The sequence below is a fragment of the Petromyzon marinus genome, chromosome 31 (assembly GCF_048934315.1).
Source record: "Petromyzon marinus isolate PM22_M1 ecotype Great Lakes invasive population chromosome 31, UKy_Petmar_22M1.pri1.0, whole genome shotgun sequence".
In the NCBI taxonomy this organism is placed as follows: domain Eukaryota; kingdom Metazoa; phylum Chordata; class Hyperoartia; order Petromyzontiformes; family Petromyzontidae; genus Petromyzon; species Petromyzon marinus.
In genome coordinates, this window is record NC_133697.1 from 15013088 (window position 1) to 15031984 (window position 18897).

At 50.8% G+C, this 18897-nt stretch overlaps 1 protein-coding gene across 1 annotated transcript in view; it reads right to left on the reverse strand.

Moving 5' to 3' along the window:
- Positions 1 to 929: 929 nt before the first annotated feature.
- LOC103091747 (homeobox protein goosecoid) overlaps positions 930 to 18897 on the reverse strand; it is a 31722-nt gene continuing 13754 nt past the window's right edge. Inside the window, exons 2-3 of the mRNA XM_032964187.2 lie at positions 15578 to 15831; positions 930 to 1773 (exon numbers count right to left, since the gene is read on the reverse strand). Coding sequence (XP_032820078.2) covers positions 1582 to 1773; positions 15578 to 15831 — 446 coding nt within the window. The 3' untranslated portion in view covers positions 930 to 1581. The remainder of the gene's footprint in view (positions 1774 to 15577; positions 15832 to 18897) is intronic.

Sequence of the window (18897 nt, forward strand, 5' to 3'; positions counted from 1 at the left end):
TACGTCATTAACGTAATTATTAAATAATGTATAGTATTACTCGGCGAGACATGTAATGTGTATGTAAATGTATACTATTCATGGCACACACAAAATGCATTTAATTGAAAGGGGGAAATACCCGTTCCTTGCGCAGGCGAGAGGCTACCGGACAGTGTACAAGATAGCCGACATGGTAGCGTCACAGTCTAGGAATGGGCCAGACAATCCACTCGAACCTTCTGTGTTTGTACCGCGAATTAAGTGGTCTGCGAAGCAGGAATGAGCGAATGTATATTGCGTACATATACAGCCACACTCAAAATAGGCGAGGATTTGGTAAATGGTCCTTTATTGCAAGGCCATTGCCCGAAACGTCGTCTATTATTATTTATATTAATGCAATGCTATTGACGAATGTGCGGGGTTTTTGTTAATGCCGTGCCAGCGACGGCTCCACGTCTTGCAGTGTCACTAGATGTAGCACGTTGTCCTGAGAGTAACGGTAGCCGTGCAGAGGCGTTGAAGTAAAATGTCGCTTTCTCTGTCTCCCGATGATTTCACTGAGGCTTCTACAACTGCATCGTCCTGGAGGGTTTGTGAGTGTCGTGATCGGAATGTGCTGAGATCAACAACCCATGCGCTCATGGGTTGTTGATCCTTGCCACGTGCCCCGAGGCTTCGACTCGGGTTGCAAATCTCACCGGCATCGATAAAGTTACAACCAATTTCGGGAGATAAAAAAACTGAAAAATATTATTCTCCTCGTCATAGGAATGTGGAATTTCCACGACTAATTATTGGCCACCAACGGAGGCGAGTACCACGCAGGGCCGCGTGAGCGTGCGTATCAAATACCACCTTGACTGAGCGAAGGCACCACGAGGTACGAACCGGCATCGGTAAATTTGGGGCGGCTTTGAATACAACGGCATCGTGACACAGGCAGATGTACTCAACACAAAGTATTTATTAGTTTGGAATTTTTTTTTCAATTAAGCATAAATTACAATTACAGTATATACACACAGGGCGGCGCCGCGCGTCCATGAGAGATGCATGCGCGAATGTGAATGAGCGTGTGTGCACTTGCCCCAAAACGTCCGTAAAGACTATACGGGGGATCTTTGTCTTTGTGTGTAACAGTCAGGGCAATGATGAAAACAAAACCAGACGTAACAAAACAGAGGTGTGCGTGTGCGCGTAGTGCGACTCAACTTCAAATGAGCACCTGGTGCGGTGCGTAAATATCAGCGCTGGTGTGGAGGGAGACAAAGGCGGCCAGGCGTAGTCCTGGCCGCATCACTCGCTCGTAGGCGCCGTGCCGGCCTTCATGTATGCGTATGTATGTTGAACTTCTTTCGCACCGTACGGAGCCAACCGCGCTAATCGTCTGGCTAACGGCAGATGTCCCAACGGTCTGTGTAGGCTATAGCATGGGCTTGTCCAGGCGGCATTCCGACCGATTGCGAGGCTGACTGCGCTGGCCCCTCTACGCATCATATGACACGGGTACAAACGCCGGTCGGCGTTGTGTAATGGCACGGGTGTCACGACGGCGGTGCTGATAAAGGAGTGCACGGATGGTGGTGGTGGGGGTCTTCATCTCTCGGTTGTCCTCGTGTCTGGACAGGGCGGAGAGAGCTCCGTGTCGGGGTCGCGCGAGATGACGCCGCCGACGCCGCCGCCGCCGCCGCCAGCGCCGCCGCTGGCGCGCGACTGCTCGGCCTTGGCCTCCGGCGTGGCCGCGTGCTTCTGCCGCCGCCACTTGGCCCTCCTGTTCTTGAACCAAACCTGCGCGGGAGAGACGCCAGACGCGAGTTATGGACCGGTGGAGTAAAACCCCCCACGGTGGCCTGCGCTCCTTCAGCGGACGAGGAGGAGGAGGAAATTGCACGAACGAATTCTCCTCTCTCTCTCTCGCAATCTATCCTGAAGCCCTCTTGTCGTGGAGAGCGCACGCCTCGACATTTGGCATCGAGCGCCTGAATGCGTTGCCGCGAGCAAGAGTAGAATGACAGTTCTCGTGGACAGGGAGCACGGGAGTTTCACGACATGTGTGTGCCATCCACCAACCCTCGCCGCTGCCTCCACAGTGCTAAATTATAGCCACGTGCGTAGCCACCATCGCCCGATTGGGTTAATAAAGGACCGCGAGTTGACAGTGCACGCGCACGCCGCATATAAAACATCACAGGTCAGCAATTCATCTTGAAATTGTGAGTAGAAACCGTGCCAGAGCCACGCAGCACGCTCGCCCTCTGTGGGCCTCACGCAGTAACGCCGAGATGCACCGCCAAGTCTCCCCATCCGCTGCTCCAGCCACAGCCAATGCCGGATTCTCCGCGTAGCACAAGTAGCTACATATGTAGTCGCCATGTAGTAGCTACTACTACTACATATGGAGTAGCTACATATGTAGTCGCTATGTAGTAGCTACTACTACTACATATGGAGTAGCTACATATGTAGTCGCTATGTAGTAGCTACTACTACTACTACATATGGAGATGTAGCTACTACATATGTAACTACTACATATGTATTAGCTACTACTATGTAGTAGCTACGGGTCCCGCATTTTCAAGGGCCCTGCGCTAAATGCTTTCAAGCTATCAATTTCGGTTCAGTGATTCTGCACTTGCTCTATTACTATAGTACTATACCGCCTTCAACTTTTATGAACGACTGGGTGTTTAAGGTTAGCGATTTGTCGTATTATCTGGGCTGTATAGCAAATAAAAAAATACAATACCTTTACTATGCAAGTAAAAAAATTGTGTTTTAATATTTGTTTTTATTTATTATTTAGGGTCCCTTTACAACGAACGCTACAGGACCCGCACTGAGCTTAATCCGTCACTGGCCACAGGTGTGCCCGTTCCCCCTTTGAACGTGCTGTGGGTATTATAGAGGCAGGAGCTGTCGCTTCGAGCTGTGCTGTCGGTGGCATGAGCACGTGTGTGCGTGAGCACGCGTGCTAGAGTGCTTCGGGCTGTCAAGCCTCCCGAGCAGAAACACGCTGCATGACACGGTCGTCGTTGTTGTTGTGACAATGACGCACTTCCCTGTAGCAGGCCTACTCCACTGCTGCCGTACAGCCCTCGCATTACTCGCTCTGTTTTCCCAGACACATAACGCTTGCATGCGGGGCCAGCAAACACCGCGGATAAAGTCATTCCCGAAGTATGTTTGTTTATTATTATTATGATTGTTTAACACGCGACCAATATCATGCATAATACAGGTTTTTTGGTTTAGATCGCGTTAATATATAAATGTGTCGTTAAACCCGCCACCACCCGACACAGCCAATTAGTAAGGGTTGTCACGTAAACAGAACATGCCAATTTGTTACTAACACAGCACGCCGGTGTGTTGGAGAGCAAAGCCACAACATGTATAATGTTGTGTAAAGCTCTTTTTGCACATTTACAATGTTATCAAACATATAATTATTGTTCTTAACGGCGCAATGTGGCCGAAACGATGGCAATGATATCCCATCACGCTCGGCGCGATAAACACGACTCGGGCAAAGTAACCCGCATCTTGGTGAGTGGCATCGCGTGGGAGGCATGGGGCAGAGGCGTCCTCATGAAACTGACGAGGCCGTACCCGTGGCTCCACCACGGGAAGGGAGCTCGAGTCCAGGGTGGTGTGTACGGAGCAAAGCGATAGCAACGGAATGGAAAATAAGAGTAAATTATTGAACAGGAACCGAGAATTTGGAGCAAAGGGTCAGGAAAATACGCTGATAGGGAGGCAGAGGCTACATAAGGCCTACATAAAACGGGAGATTTGACATAGATCAGGATCATAATATTAATTTATACTGGAGGAATCCGATGAGCTATAAAGCAAATTTTCACAGATGTCCAGGTATCGTCTCTATAATGTGTCGACTATTTTAGTGGATGTGTCGATAGTCGGAACGCCTTGCGTGCCGCGTGCTCAGCGCGACGTCTGGTCAACGATTCAGAGTCCTTGTTGCCAATTAAAGACCGGCCCACACCATGTCGGTCGCGGGGGTCGTTAGCCATACTTCACCACGACCGTCAGTGCGGCTGGGGGCCGCGGTGGGCACCAGGCCCAGATGTCACTCGCCACGATGGGCAGCCGCGGCCGAGAGTCGAACTTGTGGTGTTGTCGGGCCCACACAGCGCAACGCGCTAACCGTGGCGCCACCGCTCCACCCCCGGTTAATGTTATACGGTATTTATATCCATACGGTGTATATACTGTGCATACAAATACTTAGACTTGATCTCAGACTTGTGCTCAATCTCGACACATCGCGACACACGTCTAGGCTGTGAATATGTACGAAATAAACGCGCGATCACATACTTTTGTCATTCACGCAAAGGACATAAACAGTATCTATGTATTTGAATTACGGCACGTTCCTGAGCACAGCCCCCACCTCCCCCAACAAACGCCAAGCGGACAGCAACAAACGGCACTTTTACACCATTGGAACCTCCTTTGCCAGTAGCAAAATATGATCATTGGTTTTTTACCCTTTTATCTGACAACAAAAATGACACCTTTTTTTACAACGAGGCATGTTTGCATTGACCACAATACCTGCGGTCGGAATGCAAACAAAAAAACACGTAACTCTAAAATGTATTGGCACTGTCCTTGAAATTGCTTGGTCCACACCCGAGATCGCTTTCCTTAGAGCGTTTTGGCGTCATCTGGTCCAACACCACGTGAGACTAGACACCACGTGAGACTAGACACCACGTGAGACTAGGCACCACCTGAGACTAGGCACCACGTGAGCCTAGGCACCACGTGAGACTAGGCACCACGTGAGACTAGACACCACGTGAGACTAGACACCACGTGAGACTAGGCACCACGTGAGACAAGGCACCACGTGAGACTAGACACCACGTGAGACTAGACACCACGTGAGACTAGACACCACGTGAGACTAGGCACCACGTGAGACTAGGCACCAGGTGAGACTAGGCACCACGTGAGACTAGGCACCACGTGAGACTAGACACCACGTGAGACTAGACACCATGTGAGACTAGACACCATGTGAGACTAGGCACCATGTGAGACTAGACACCATGTGAGACTAGGCACCACGTGAGACTAGGCACTACGTGAGACTAGGCACCACGTGAGACTAGACACCACGTGAGACTAGGCACCGTGTGAGACTAGACACCACGTGAGACTAGGCTCCACGTGAGACGAGGCACCACGTGAGACTAGGCACTACGTGAGACTAGGCACCGTGTGAGACTAGGCACCACGTGAGACTAGGCACCACGTGAGACTAGGCACCACGTGAGACTAGGCACCGTGTGAGACTAGGCACCACGTGAGACTAGACACCACGTGAGACTAGGCACCACGTGAGACTAGGCACTACGTGAGACTAGGCACCACGTGAGACTAGACACCACGTCAGACTAGGCACCACGTGAGACTAGACACCACGTGAGACTAGGCACCACGTGAGACGAGGCACTACGTGAGACTAGACACCACGTGAGACTAGGCACCACGTGAGACTAGGCACCGCGTGAGACTAGGCACCACGTGAGACTAGGCACCACGTGAGACTAGGCACCACGTGAGACTAGGCACCACGTGAGACTAGGCACCACGTGAGACTAGGCACCACCTGAGACTAGGCACCACGTGAGACTAGACACCACGTGAGACTAGGCACTACGTGAGACTAGGCACCGTGTGAGACTAGGCACCACGTGAGACTAGGCACTACGTGAGACTAGGTACCACGTGAGACTAGGCACCACGTGAGACTAGGCACTACGTGAGACTAGGCACCGTGTGAGACTAGACACCACGTGAGACTAGGCACCACGTGAGACTAGGCACCACGTGAGACTAGGCACCACGTGAGGCTAGGCACCACGTGAGACTAGACACCACGTGAGACTAGACACCACGTGAGACTAGGCACCACGTGAGACTAGACACCACGTGAGACTAGACACCACGTGAGACTAGGCACCGCGTGAGACTAGGCACCACGTGAGACTAGGCACCACGTGAGACTAGGCACCATGTGAGACTAGGCACCATGTGAGACTAGGCACCACGTGAGACTAGACACCACGTGAGACTAGGCACCACGTGAGACTAGACACCACGTGAGACTAGACACCACGTGAGACTAGGCACCGTGTGAGACTAGACACCACGTGAGACTAGACACCACGTGAGACTAGACACCACGTGAGACTAGGCACCACGTGAGACTAGGCACCACGTGAGACTAGACACCATGTGAGACTAGACACCACGTGAGACTAGACACCACGTGAGACTAGACACCATGTGAGACTAGACACCACGTGAGACTAGGCACCACGTGAGACTAGGCACCACGTGAGACTAGACACCATGTGAGACTAGACACCACGTGAGACGAGGCACCACGTGAGACTAGACACCACGTGAGACTAGACACCACGTGAGACTAGGCACCACGTGAGACTAGGCACCACGTGAGATTAGGCACCACGTGAGACTAGACACCACGTTAGACTAGGCACCACGTGAGACTAGGCACCATGTGAGACTAGGCACCACGTGAGACTAGACACCACGTGAGACTAGGCACCACGTGAGACTAGACACCACGTGAGACTAGGTACCACGTGAGACTAGGCACCACGTGAGACTAGGCACCACGTTAGACTAGACACCACGTGAGACTAGGCACCACGTGAGACTAGGCACCACGTGAGACTAGGCACCACGTGAGACTAGGCACCACGTGAGACTAGGCACCACGTGAGACTAGGCACTAAGGAAAGCTGTCTCGGGTGTGGACCAATCATTTTCAAGGACAGTGCCAATACATTACCAGAGTTATGTTTTTTGTTTGCATTCCGACCGCAGGCATTGTGGTCAATGCAAACATGACTCGTTAAAAAAGGTGTAATTTTTGTTGCCAGATAAAAGGGTAAAAAATCAATTATTATTATAAACGTCACTTTTGTTTCTTTCTTGTTTAATTGTTTTACGTTGGAATAGTCAAAGAGGGCACGATGCGCGAGTTCTCGACGGAACCGCGCCGTCCCATCCCTGCAGAGGAGCCCCACGCGTCTGGCGTGGGCGTTCGACCGCGATTCACGCCCTGGCAAAGGGCACGAGGTTCCGGGGGGGGGGTGGAAGGTGGTCTGCACCGTCAGTCCTTTTGATCGCGGCTACGTGAGACAGAGTTGCTTCGTTTCTCCTTTTCGCGTTCCCGAGTTGGTGGGGTTCATTAAGGCACTATAGCCGTTATTGACGTCCCACAATTCTATACCGATTCATCCCCCCCCCTCCATCTCCCGCCCACGTAGTAATGATGGGCTGTGTAGTCTCACGGACTTAGCATTCGTGAGTCGAGAGCCTCCCTCCAGTGAGTCTAATCAAAGCGCCACCCACCCCGCGAATTCTGATTGAAAAACAGGTAAAGGAGCAGCCCTGCAATTTCTTACTCAGGCCACTGCTGGCGGAAGGGCTTCCGCTACAGGGAGCTCACGAGGGCCCCTCTAGACAGGGTATTTGGTCTACTCGTCCACGCTCTACAAGCATCTTTTGAGAGGTGGGAGTACCCACACTTTACACCACCGCACGCGGCCGGCCGGCCGGTCGATTCAGCGTGCAGTGCCCGTGTGGACATCGCTGCTGCGTGCGGCGAAGCGGGTTTTAAGAGTCTTACACTTTTTCCGTGTTTTGGTGCCGCGCCCGTAGATCGAACCCGCGTCTCTCATTCAAAGATGAACGGCAGCGACAAACTTCTCGAGTCGCTTCACGTGGCACACGAGATCCCTAGATGAATAGCGGCTTATATATGCAAATAATAATAATTATGATTTACATTACGTAATATCATTGTTACCATTATCAACATTCCCGTGATCGCGCCCTGCGTCGTCGCTGGCCGTGAGGGCGCGCAGGGAGTGAGGAGTGTGCAGGGAGTGAGGAGTGTGCAGGGAGTGAGGAGTGTGCAGGGAGTGAGGGGTGTGCAGAGAGTGAGGAGTGTGCAGGGAGTGAGGAGTGTGCAGGGAGTGAGGAGTGTGCAGGGAGTGAGGAGTGTGCAGGGAGTGAGGAGTGTGCAGGGAGCGAGGAGTGTGCAGGGAGTGAGGAGTGTGCAGGGAGCGAGGAGTGTGCAGGGAGTGAGGAGTGTGCAGGGAGTGAGGAGTGCGCCCGCTCCACTCGCCGTCTCCACCCGGGGCCGTCTCCCCGTCTCGCGTTTCGCTGTCACGGAAGCCGATCAATCAGGGCGGACGCGTCACTAGCACGGTTGGCTACGTACGGTGCGAAAGAAGTTCAACATCAGGTAGATGCGTCTGCAGAAACAACGCTCAGTTCGAATATATTTACATAAGGCAATATAGACAGAACGGATTGTCAAAGTGTGTATACGTATGCGCCGTTAGTTTAGACATTAAATTACATTCATAAAAGCATTACAGTATATGTAATCCCAACTTTATAGTGGATAAAATAAATATATTCTTGCGTACATATGTTTCAGTAAGAAAACATTTACTCGCATATATATATGTGGATAAATATATATTCGAGGAAGCAAATGTTTACGGTATCTGTTTTGCTGTGGTTGTCCCGCCTGATGACGGAAGCTTGCGTTGCTTCCGAAACGTCGTGATTTGATTATTTTTTATTTAATTTATTTTTTATTATTTTTTACCTATACGTGACTTTACCTAAAGACCCAAAGGGTATAATATATATTATCCTAAACGTGAATGTGATTTTGCTCAAAACTGTAATTCATTACGTTTTATTGTCGTCGATGTTTACTCACGAAATATATTCAGGGTACAAGATAAAGGTGCCGCCCTGCAATTCCTTGCTCACGCCTTCGCTGGCAGAAGCCGCCTCGACCAGAGGGAGGGAGCTCTGGGTAGCCCTTGCACGGAGTGGATAAGAGTTGGACACAGAAATTCGCATCCGCTCTCGAGGTCTCTCCAATTTGTATCCACTCGAGCTGTCCGGCCTATATGTTGTGAAGAGGGGCCATTGCCCGAAACGTCACCCAAGTATATACTTTGTTTCGTTTTAAGGTAGCGTATCATAATCAGAACATGCATTTATAGAGGAAGAATCCGATGAGCTATAAAGCTCTTTTTCACAGATGTCCAGTAGGTGCTAGTTAGAACCTTGGCGTGTGACTTGCGCCCCGCTGCCAACGCAGCAGAGTCGCCGAACGTTGGAGCGATGACGATGATCAAATTGCGGTCGCAATGTCTGAGAAGCGATGGCGAATCGTGAGCCAAACCCTGGGAGGAGGTTTACAGCAGCCGTCTAAAGACAGCGGGCGGCAGTGCTGGCTTTGACGGCGAAAGGCGTTGAGTTGTTTAAACTTTACCGAATCCAGGAGAGAAGATGCAGTGACTCTTATCTCGTAGATTAAGATCTGTCCTGCCCGGGTCGTCCGACACGAAATTAAAGCCTCATTCGTGAATAATCAAATCAGTCAGGTGCTATCTAGTGACGTCAACGCATCGACACGTGCGTTCTTATTAATGCAGCGTCGCTACAATGAAGTTGCCGTTTTATAAACGTGGGTTTCTATTTAGTCAAGATTTGAGCTCGTGTCGGACAGCCTGGGAAGAAGACACCGCGTGGTATGTATCCAAGACGAGAGCTTCCTTCAGTTCCTGAAGGAGATTCCAGCCTGTGGAGTAAAACGTCGGTCATGGTGCCGAACGACAGACGGTACGTATGTGTGTTACTGTAAGTTTAACTTCTTTCGCACCGTACGTAGCCAGCCGTGCTACTCAGAGGTGCGCGTGTGCGTGTGTGGCCGGGTTTCTAGAACGTTGTGCCACCGGGCACAGTTGTGGAGTGCGTCTTATAATCCGGAACACGCTGTTATTCCGATCGCTGGAACGATTTCAATTCGTGCACGGATGCTCGGCAATGTTTAATAACCTTCTTGATCGCACTCCCAGGTGAACCATCCCACCAAGCACGTGGTGCGGAACGTCGGACATAATGCCGAACAGCGTGCGCGGTACAACCAGCACACACATCGGAGAACTAACCTGGTGTAGAGATAACATGTCCCTCAACTCGTTCATAAATGATTGCAGTTTAAATGAGTTTGCCAACTGTGTGTGTGTATATATACATCCACTATATATGTGTATATATACAGTATATATGTGTGTGTACTGCTGGGTGGGGAGCGGTAGCGTAGTGGTTAGCGCTACGCTGCGCTACGAACCCGGCTACCCGAGTTGGATTCCCACTCACGGCCAACAGCAGTGACGATTATCTGAACCGGTCATCCCCTAGATCGACTCAGCCTCAAACGAGTAACCGGTGTCGTGCTGGCCACCCCACTCCCCCCTGTGCCGTGTCGGCTGTTAGCGAGTGTGAATGCTGACAACCCTTGCTGTTAGCGAGTGTGAATGCTGACAACCCTTGCTGTTAGCGAGTGTGAATGCTGACAACCCTTGCTGTTAGCGAGTGTGAATGTCGACAACCCTTGCTGTTAGCGAGTGTGAATGTCGACAGCCCTTGCTGCTAGCGAGTGTGAATGCTGACAACCCTTGCTGTTAGCGAGTGTGAATGTCGACAGCCCTTGCTGTTAGCGAGTGTGAATGCCAACAGCCCTTGCTGTTAGCGAGTGTGAATGTCGACAGCCCTTGCTGTTAGCGAGTGTGAATGTCGACAACCCTTGCTGTTAGCGAGTGTGAATGCCAACAGCCCTTGCTGTTAGCGAGTGTGAATGTCGACAGCCCTTGCTGTTAGCGAGTGTGAATGTCGACAGCCCTTGCTGTTAGCGAGTGTGAATGTCGACAACCCTTGCTGTTAGCGAGTGTGAATGCTGACAGCCCTTGCTGTTAGCGAGTGTGGATGTCGACAACCCTTGCTGTTAGCGAGTGTGAATGCTGACAGCCCTTGCTGTTAGCGAGTGTGAATACCGACAACCCTTGCTGTTAGCGAGTGTGAATGTCGACAGCCCTTGCTGTTAGCGAGTGTGAATGCTGACAACCCTTGCTGTTAGCGAGTGTGAATGTCGACAGCCCTTGCTGTTAGCGAGTGTGAATGTCGACAGCCCTTGCTGTTAGCGAGTGTGAATGCCGACAACCCTTGCTGTTAGCGAGTGTGAATGCTGACAACCCTTGCTGTTAGCGAGTGTGAATGTCGACAGCCCTTGCTGTTAGCGAGTGTGAATGTCGACAACCCTTGATGTTAGCGAGTGTGAATGCTGACAACCCTTGCTGTTAGCGAGTGTGAATGCCGACAGTCCTTGCTGTTAGCGAGTGTGAATGCTGACAACCCTTGCTGTTAGCGAGTGTGAATGTCGACAGTCCTTGCTGTTAGCGAGTGTGAATGTCGACAACCCTTGCTGTTAGCGAGTGTGAATGCTGACAACCCTTGCTGTTAGCGAGTGTGAATGTCGACAGCCCTTGCTCTACAAGTCTGTTGAGGGCTACACGGGCACTTGCCCTGATGTGTTATATACACGACTGCTTGATACTCTGTGTCCACACGGGCAAACGACTTCACATGTTGTGCAGAAGAGAGAAAGACCCGCGGACAAATCCTGAACATACGGCATCATTGTGATGCCTGGTATTAAGATTTACGGGCCGATCCATGTACAGATACCCCGCTAATATACTATGGATCCGTTCCAGATATTACAAATCACACGGACTACCGTATTTCAAAGCCTCTCCGTGTCTCTCACGAATCTCAACGCACGAATCAACGATTTAACTCTCTCCTCTGCCATTTGCGGAGCCATCGCTCTCACAGCATTCAATCACGAGAATTCACGTAAGAGGGCGATTATAAAGCAGTGGGGTAGCTATAAATGAATCACTGCTCCATCGTATAAACAAACGGTTGTTAGCACAGGCCAGAACGTGGTTGTATTTAGTGTGATGTCGAGGTGCGGGGCGATAGGTGTTGTTAGCGAGCAACTATTAACGCCTTGTCCAGCGTTGTCTCCACAGCACAGGCGGTGACGCAACGCAGCTCGGCACGGGACTAATTTCAGGCTGAGCTCACTTAGGGGAAGGTCCACGATCTATAATAGGTTCAGACCTGTCCAGTCGTGTCCTGTCGTGGCCGGGAAGTGAAACCCGAAGCGCAATGCGCCTCTCACCGCGGCACAGCCCGAGTCTATAATGTACCAGTACAAAGGCAAAGATCCCCCGTGTAGCCTTAACAGACTGTTGGGGCAAGTGCTGTTAGCGAGCAGAACCTATGAAGGTCGGCACGGTACGCATGGGGGTGGGTGGCCAGCACCACGCCCGGCCGCCTTTGTCTCCTCAGTGGCGATGTTTACTACACACCGCACCAGGTACTCATTTGAGGCTGAGTCGACCTAGGGGAGGCCCAGGACCGGTTCAGATAATCGTCACTAGTGGTGGCCGAGTGCAGCGCGCTAGCCGCGACATCACCGCGGTACACACACACACGTCGCATTCTCCAAACGTGTGCACGGTGTCAGCAAAGGTACACAAGTCTGACCACACACACAACTGCCGGATTATAAGACGCACCACAGAATGTAGCTTTAAAATGCAATGAAAAAAATGCGTCTCGTAATCAGCATTATCATTATTTCCACATTTGTTATAGATCTGTGCGTTGAGATTTGTATTTTTGCTATAATCCGGAGAATACGGCAGCACACACCTGCACAAAACACACACACACACACCCACACAACACACACACAACACACACACAACACACACACACCCACACATCACACACACACCCACACAACACATACACACACCCATACACACACCCACACAACACATACACACCCACACAACACACACACAACACACACACCTGCACAAAACACACACACAACACACACACCCACACAACACCCACACAACACACACCCACACAACACACACCCACACAACACACACACACCCACAACACACACCCACACAACACCCACACAACACCCACACAACACACACCCGCACAAAACGCACAACACACACTCACACAACACACACACCCACACAACACACGCACACAACACACGCACACAACACACACACCCACACAACACACAACACACACACTCACACACACACAACCGCACAAAACGCACAACACACACCCACACAACACACACACAACACACACCCACATAACACACACACAACATACACCCACACAACACATACACACCCACACAACACACACACCCGCACAAAACGCACAACACACACCCACACAACACACACACCACACACACACACAACACACCCTGTAGTGTAGGTGGCACGTGCTGTTAGCGAGCACCTATTAGGGAGAGCTGACAGGGAACACGGGCGGGGGAGGGGAGGCGCCGCGTGTCCACGCGACACGCGGCATGAAGCCATTCTGGCGAATCGCCTGATGAGGGCGATGGTGGCGGTGGTGGTGGTTGTTATCGCCAGCGAAACGTCAGTACTCGAAGTGTAAATGTTGTGAGTTTATTCTCCAACACAGCGGCCTGCTGAACTCATAACGAAGTGGCACGTTTTGTTTACGCGACAAACTGAGCGAATGTCTGTGTCGAGTGGTGGTGGGTTGACGACACAGTTAGATTCACGTGATCTGACCCTAAAAAGGGGCTTTATTATGGTGAGCAGCAGCAGTCCCCGTGTCGTCGCTCAAAGGAATCTCGCCGCTCTCGGTCCATTCCGCACAAACGTGCCATCTACATGTGTGTGTGTGTTATACATGTACGTATGTTGAACTTCTTTCGCACCGTATGTAACCAACCGTGCTACAAAAGCACAGCAGCCTCCTCTTTAACACGAACCGACCGCTAAGTGCGTGGTGCCCAAAGTCTGGCGTAAGGATGAGTACCGTGTGCGTATATGTGTGTGTGTATGTGTGTGTATATGTGTGTGTGTATATGTGTGTGTGTATATGTGTGTGTGTATGTGTGTGTATATATGTGTGTGTATATATGTGTGTGTGTATATATATGTGTGTGTGTATATATGTGTGTGTGTATATATATGTGTGTGTATATATGTGTGTGTATATATGTGTGTGTGTATATATGTGTGTATATATGTATATGTGTGGGGAGCAGTAGTGTAGCGGTTAGCGCGCTGCGCTACGAACCTGGCGTCTCGGGTTCGATTCCCGCTCACGGCCAACATCAGTGACAATTATCTAAACCGGTACCTGGGCCTCCCCTAGGTCGACTCAGCCTAAAATGAATACCCGGTGAGAGGTGAAAACATCGCCACTGGGGAGACAAAGGCGGCTGGGCGTGGTATTGATCACCCACCCCCTCGTGTGCTGTGCTGGCCTTTATATGTGCTCGCTAACAGCACTTGCCCCGACAGTCTGTTAAGGATATACGGGGGATATTTGTGTGTATATATAAATGTAATCAGCCGTGATCAACCCACTAATTTGTGTTTTGATCGTGTTGTATTATGCATCTACCGATACGACGTTTTACACACGCGCATGTAAGGTACAGATTAGCAAACAGCCACGATCACAATTCACAATTCCCTGTTCCTACCCTATGTTCGATTCTAGAGGATATAAATTGTGTTGTAATGTACAACGACTCTATTCTCTGACGAAGGGTCATCGCCCGAAACGTCAGCATGAGTTGTATCCGGGCGCAACATCCCACCAGAGTTAATTTATTATTAGTTTAACGTATCATTTGCGTGTGCGTGTGTGTGTGAGAGAGAGTTGTATGTTATATTAGTTACAGCTGTGTGCATGCTGTATGTAAGTCGCTTTCCGTTCCCGCTCCTCGTCACCCATTGTTTGTTATTGCTCCCACGGGCCTCTCTTCTATCCGTACCGCCGATTAACACGGTTCGCTACGTACGGTGCGAAAGAAGTTCAACATATAAATAAATATACATCCGTACGGCCTGGACTGCCTCTCAGTGTAGTCATTGTACTGCTGCGTCATTGTTCAGCGCTTTGTGAATTGTTTTGAAAAGACGCGATATAAAACTCACTTGTTGTTATTATTATAACCACCGAACTATGATTATCCAAGCGACACGGGTTTAATCGCCAGACACACACAACACACTTACACGCGAGTGCTTCTCAGCAAGTGTTCTCAGAACCCAGTCTGGAAGCGGAGGTCAACGCCAGCCACTGTGGAAGAGGATCGAGCGGGCTTATGGCCGTGCCCGGCCACGGCCAGCACGCGATCTGCCACATTGACCCTCTCGCAACACGATCGCAGTAACTTTGCAACAAGAGCGTGCATTTGCCATTTTCGCTTTTGACAACACGGTGATTGGCGAACATTCGTTCGCAATGCCTTCCACCGCGCGTTCTAATCAACTGCGAACTATGTGATGTGAAGAAGGGGTATTGCCCGAAACGTCGCCTATGATATATATTTCGTTTAAGGCCACTTTTTTTGACGAGTGCGTTGAGTTTGTTTTTGTTCGACACAACTGCGTGTGGGCCCCGATAAAGCATTTAGAAGGTGGCCTGAGCCTTCAACAGCTGTGGCGATGGTGGTGGTGGTGTGGGGGGCAGCCCCCCCCACTTTACCCCCATCCCCCTCCAGCCCCCCCATCCCCCCCCCGACAGGAGCCCTCACCTCGACGCGCTCCTCCCGCAGGTGGACCCGGCGCGCCAGCTGCTCGCGCATGCTCACGTCGGGGTACTGGTTCTGCTCGAAGAGCTCCTCCAGCGCGCCGAGCTGCTCGTCCGTGAAGATGGTGCGGTGCCTCCGCTTGCGCTTGTGCAGCTGGTGCAGCATGTGCATCTCGAGGCGAGCCGCCGCCTCCCCGGGCAGGTAGGGCCAGAGAGCGGGCAGGCCCGCGGGCCCGTACAGAGCCGAGCTCCCGAAGCCTGCGGTGCGACATTTGCGTGCGTGCGTTGGAGCAGGGCGCGGCTGCATTTTCTCACGCTCGATATAATTCCGGAACGCTGCCCGAGGCGACGGGATTCCCTGCTGCTCACTTAAGCCCTTGAGGTTGTCGGTGGCTAGGAGATGTTAACTACCTCGCCTGGTATACAGGAGGTCGTGGGTTCGATCCCGACCCTGACGCCTGCTATGCACTTAGAGTTTGCCTGTCTCTCTCCCCGTGGTCGCATGGATTTTTCTCCGGATCCTCTGGTTTTTTCCCCTGCACATGTAGAAACACACGTTTAGAGTATTTGGTTGCTATACATTTCCCCGTGATTAGCCACTTTGTTGAGCTATCATTTATGACCAGGTCGCTTGTGAAAAAGAGCTGTATAGCTCAGTGGGCCTTTCCTGGTAAAATACAAAGTTTCGTTCAGTTTAATAGTTGTCCGTGTACAGCCCTAAACCAGTGGTGGAAATCCCACATCCTTATTACGTAAGATAACCGCTGTTGATTATCTCACAAAGTGGTACTTGTTTTATTGACCCCCTCCCCAAAGCGACGATGGACTGGGTGAAAGCCCAATCTTAGCACTAGTCTGGCAACCCTTCGACCACGAGCAGCTCGCTCTGCCTCCTGAGCCACACTGCTCGGAGTAGGAACTACCTGCGCAAGTAGAAGACTAAATTGTGTTCCTATAATCCTATTGATACATGGACTCGCCGTTACGTGCGTCCTTATTAAAGACGGGTTTTTTTCTCAGAGCAAGGAAGTTAAATGTATAAGTAGTGTCCTTAAGGACATCTGATAACCATACGCGCTCTTCACGCACGTGTTATACACACGGCCGCACACACACCGCAAAGACAAAGATCCCCCGCGTAGCCTTTTCACAGACTGCTGGGGCAAGTGCTGTTAGCGAGCACATTTGAGTGTATAACCTGTCAATATGTCCATTCTCTACCCCGGGTAGCGGTGCTACCGTGCCGTCATGGCGAGCACTCTGGACTTGCAAGACGGAGGTCACGGGCGAGTCAGAAACCCAGGTGAGGCCCGACACCACCTACACATGGCCAGAGTATACAGAGAAAAGCCATGCCTGCAAGAGGGTAATATTCGAAACGTCGCTTATTCAGCGAATGGACCAAATCTGCTTGCACCGAACCCACGGTTGCGCTGCCATCCGTTGGCTGCGACCAGAAATTCACCGCAGCAGTGACACGCAGACGCCGATGGCCAGAGCCGTCCCCAGGATTTGTCGAAACGGCGCGACCGGCACGGACCCCGCGCTTGGAGGGTGGAGGGGGGGGGGCGCGCTTGGACGTGAGGGTGTCAGATGTAATACTTCCTGGGTAGTTTGAAGGCACTTGGGGCTCCACAGTGGGATGTGCAGTGCCGGATTATCCTCGTAGCAAAGGTATCTACATATGTAGTAGCTACTACTATGTAGTACATATGTAGTAGCTACGGGCCCCGCAATTTTAAGTGCCCCGCGCTAAATGTTTTCCAGCTATCAATTCCGGTTGAGTGATTCTGTATTTGCTCTAATACTATAGTACTATACTGCCTTCAACTTTTTGAATGACTGGGTGTTTAAGGTTAGCGATTTGTCGTATTATCTGGCTGTATAGCAAATAAAAAAATACAATTACTTTGCTATGCAGGTAAAAAAATTGTGTTTAATTTTTTATTTTTATTTAGGGCCCCTTTATAACATATGCTACAGGCCCCGCACTAGCTTAATCCGGCACTGGGGAGGTGCCCCGGTGCACCGCACCTCCCCTATGGACGGGCCTGCCTATGACAACCTCTGCTTGTGCACGGCGTTGAACACATCCAGAGCCACTCTCCAGGCTGCTGCAGCCATGCTCAGCGTCTTCTTGAGATCTCACGAGTTCCGGCACATTCTGGGTGATTTGGTCACGAGGCGCCAACACTCACCCCAGCCTCTCACGCCGCCGCGAGGCAATCTCCAGCGCTACACCCGACCCGGGGCCTCGTTGAGCCAGAGGGCTTGAAGGGACCCTGGGCCGCGGATTGTGAGTGCCCCCCCCCCAACATATATTTCAATAAACAGCTTCATAATGGGAGACATGCAACACTCTCGCACTGCGATAAATCCCGCAGTGTAATGTAATCGTTAAAGTCACAACATCGCGGTGTGCATGACTAACCGGTTATGTTGCCGAACGTAAACTACTTTGGTTCGTGCTAACGTTGAGTTGGCTTCACAATTAGTGCTTCACATTTACAGAAGAAAAAAAACTCGAACTGAAATAGCCAAAGTGAGTAACGATGGGCGTAGGTAGTGGTGGTGGTGGTCGTGAAAGGTCGATGTGAGGAATGGAATAAACAGAGAGGAGCCCACCAATACGACAGCCCCGGGCCCCCTTAAACATTAATCCAGTCCCCCTCCCCGTTACCATTTATTATTCGCAGTAAAAAAATGTGCGTGTCCTCTACACAGGCGTGTATCAATACACAATGGCAGCGTAGTTCACAGACAACACTCTCGCATTTACATGTTGATTTGTATTTAACTTGTTTAGAAAAAAAACTCTTCACTTGTATCAGTGCACCAGACAATGGAGCGTGCGTGACTGAGTCGACTTGTACGCGACTCAGCAACCCTAAACCTCATGCGCACACACTCCGTGGCAGCAGCAGATGTGGATACTCCATGATGTTGATGATGATGCAAAAATGTAAAATTAAACGCTCTCTGGCTCAAGCAACTCAATGTAACATTAGAAGCGTTGCCATAAATCAACATGAGCCATAGCAAGATGGAAAAAAATTGCACGTCTCCATAAAACAAACCCTCGTATCAGTGTCATGGAACCTTACGAAGTATACCTGTCCTGTATTTGTTCGGGCAGTGGTGGCGGTGGTGGTGGTGTGTTGCCAATCGTTACGACAGCGGACGCATTCACTGCGAACGTGGACCTTGAATATCTCGTGACATTATCCGCAAAAAGAGTCGGCCACGTGTACCGACGTTACGGTCAAAATCTGCTCAAATTTGGAAAATTGCTCGCAAATTACTTAATTGGAGTAGCCAATAGCG